Consider the following 1,461-nt stretch of genomic DNA (forward strand, 5'->3'; position numbering starts at 1 on the left):
GTATATTATCAAAGCATCATAGGAAATACGAAATTTTTATCAAAACGTGAATTAACACTGTCGTTTGAAACTGCTCGGCCTAACTTGCTATTCTTAGTTTTTTTATAAATAAGGGACGAAAAGTGTAACAGCATTCAATACCTGAGGCTTTAGCGCATAAAAGTACATAAAAAACCTAAAGGGAATAGTATACACATAAGAACAGCTCCGAAGATGCCGTTGTTGACAGTACTACTGTGATTTGCATTTACTAATCCGGAAATGCTACTCCGACAAGCCTCAGTGGTCCAAGTGTATCTGCCACGTAACCGAAGCGAGGTGCACGATGAAGTTCTTAGAAGAAAATGTTGTTTTATGACTATCAACTAACAACAAAAACTGAGGTCAATCTAGATGCAGAAAATCTCGTAATCCGCTTGTCTCGAAACTTACCATTTTGATTCGTATGGAGCGTCACAAATATAGTAGCCACGTCGCTGAAGTTGGATAATGTCACCCTTCTTCAAATCCTTCAAAGCGGGATCCCCCAAGAGACATTGTTCGGTCTAGGAGGAAAAAAACTGAGGCTTGTATACATAGCTAAAGGCACGAAGCATTTGACAACGAACCTTCCCAAAAGTAAACATCAGGAAAAACAGTTGCGTTGTGTGGGAAAGAACAGTTCCCTATTGTCAACTCAAGTCTCAGAAGTATGAATTCTGCGACAACAAAAACCAGATGGCCTACAATCCACAATACCCAGTGCACCGCTCGCTCACGATCGATCATATGTCAGCTACCCATGTTGGGTTGCCGAACAATCGTAAGAAAACAGTCCTGTTACAGTAACTATAACCTTTGGTGTTAGTAGGAACAAGCCCTAAAGATACCAGATAGTGTGGCTCAGTGGTGCAGGATTAAGAACACTGTGTAGCGGTACACACCGAATCCGAGATAATACCCTGATGGCACTAAGGCGTTAGGCCGCCGACAGAACAGATTCGGCGTAACTCACAGAATAATTCTATTGGTGTTGTCCTTACCACGGTTCCCATTGATTCCTAACAAGTCTAAATCAGTGAGTGAGTATCGTCACGATCGTACCGCGTCACTACATCCACCCTGTGAACTTATCCGATCCTTGAGCATAACACGTGAACAAAAGAACGATAACCCTAACATTGTGTTTTTCAAACTGATTTGACCTAGCAACGAACAGCTGAAGGTTAGTATCAGAAAATAACTCACCTTGGATTCCCGATTGATGAACAACTTGAAATCGTCGTCTTTGGTAATGATCGCCTTAGTCAACAGGTGATCATAAATTAGACAAGTGACTGGGGTAAGTGAAGGATTTTGTTTTCCAGGATCAGCCAACCAGGTGACCTTGAGGGTCTTCTTGTAGTCCTAAAAAACAATAGATAGAAAATTAGCACAAAAGAGAGATTAAGCTGGGATTCAGTTGAGTCTCTAGTGAAAACC

At 41.5% G+C, this 1,461-nt stretch overlaps 1 protein-coding gene across 1 annotated transcript; it reads right to left on the reverse strand.

Moving 5' to 3' along the window:
- Positions 1–434: 434 nt before the first annotated feature.
- On the reverse strand, positions 435–1,386 carry T265_15966 (hypothetical protein; the record flags this gene model as incomplete). The annotated part of the gene is made up of 2 exons (XM_009179413.1): positions 435–545; positions 1,228–1,386. Coding segments are annotated over 2 exons (270 nt in total), but the record flags the coding sequence as incomplete, so codon positions are not given.
- Between the last annotated feature and the right edge of the window lie 75 nt (positions 1,387–1,461).

Source organism: Opisthorchis viverrini (assembly GCF_000715545.1).
Source record: "Opisthorchis viverrini unplaced genomic scaffold opera_v5_2470, whole genome shotgun sequence".
In the NCBI taxonomy this organism is placed as follows: Eukaryota; Metazoa; Platyhelminthes; class Trematoda; order Opisthorchiida; family Opisthorchiidae; genus Opisthorchis; species Opisthorchis viverrini.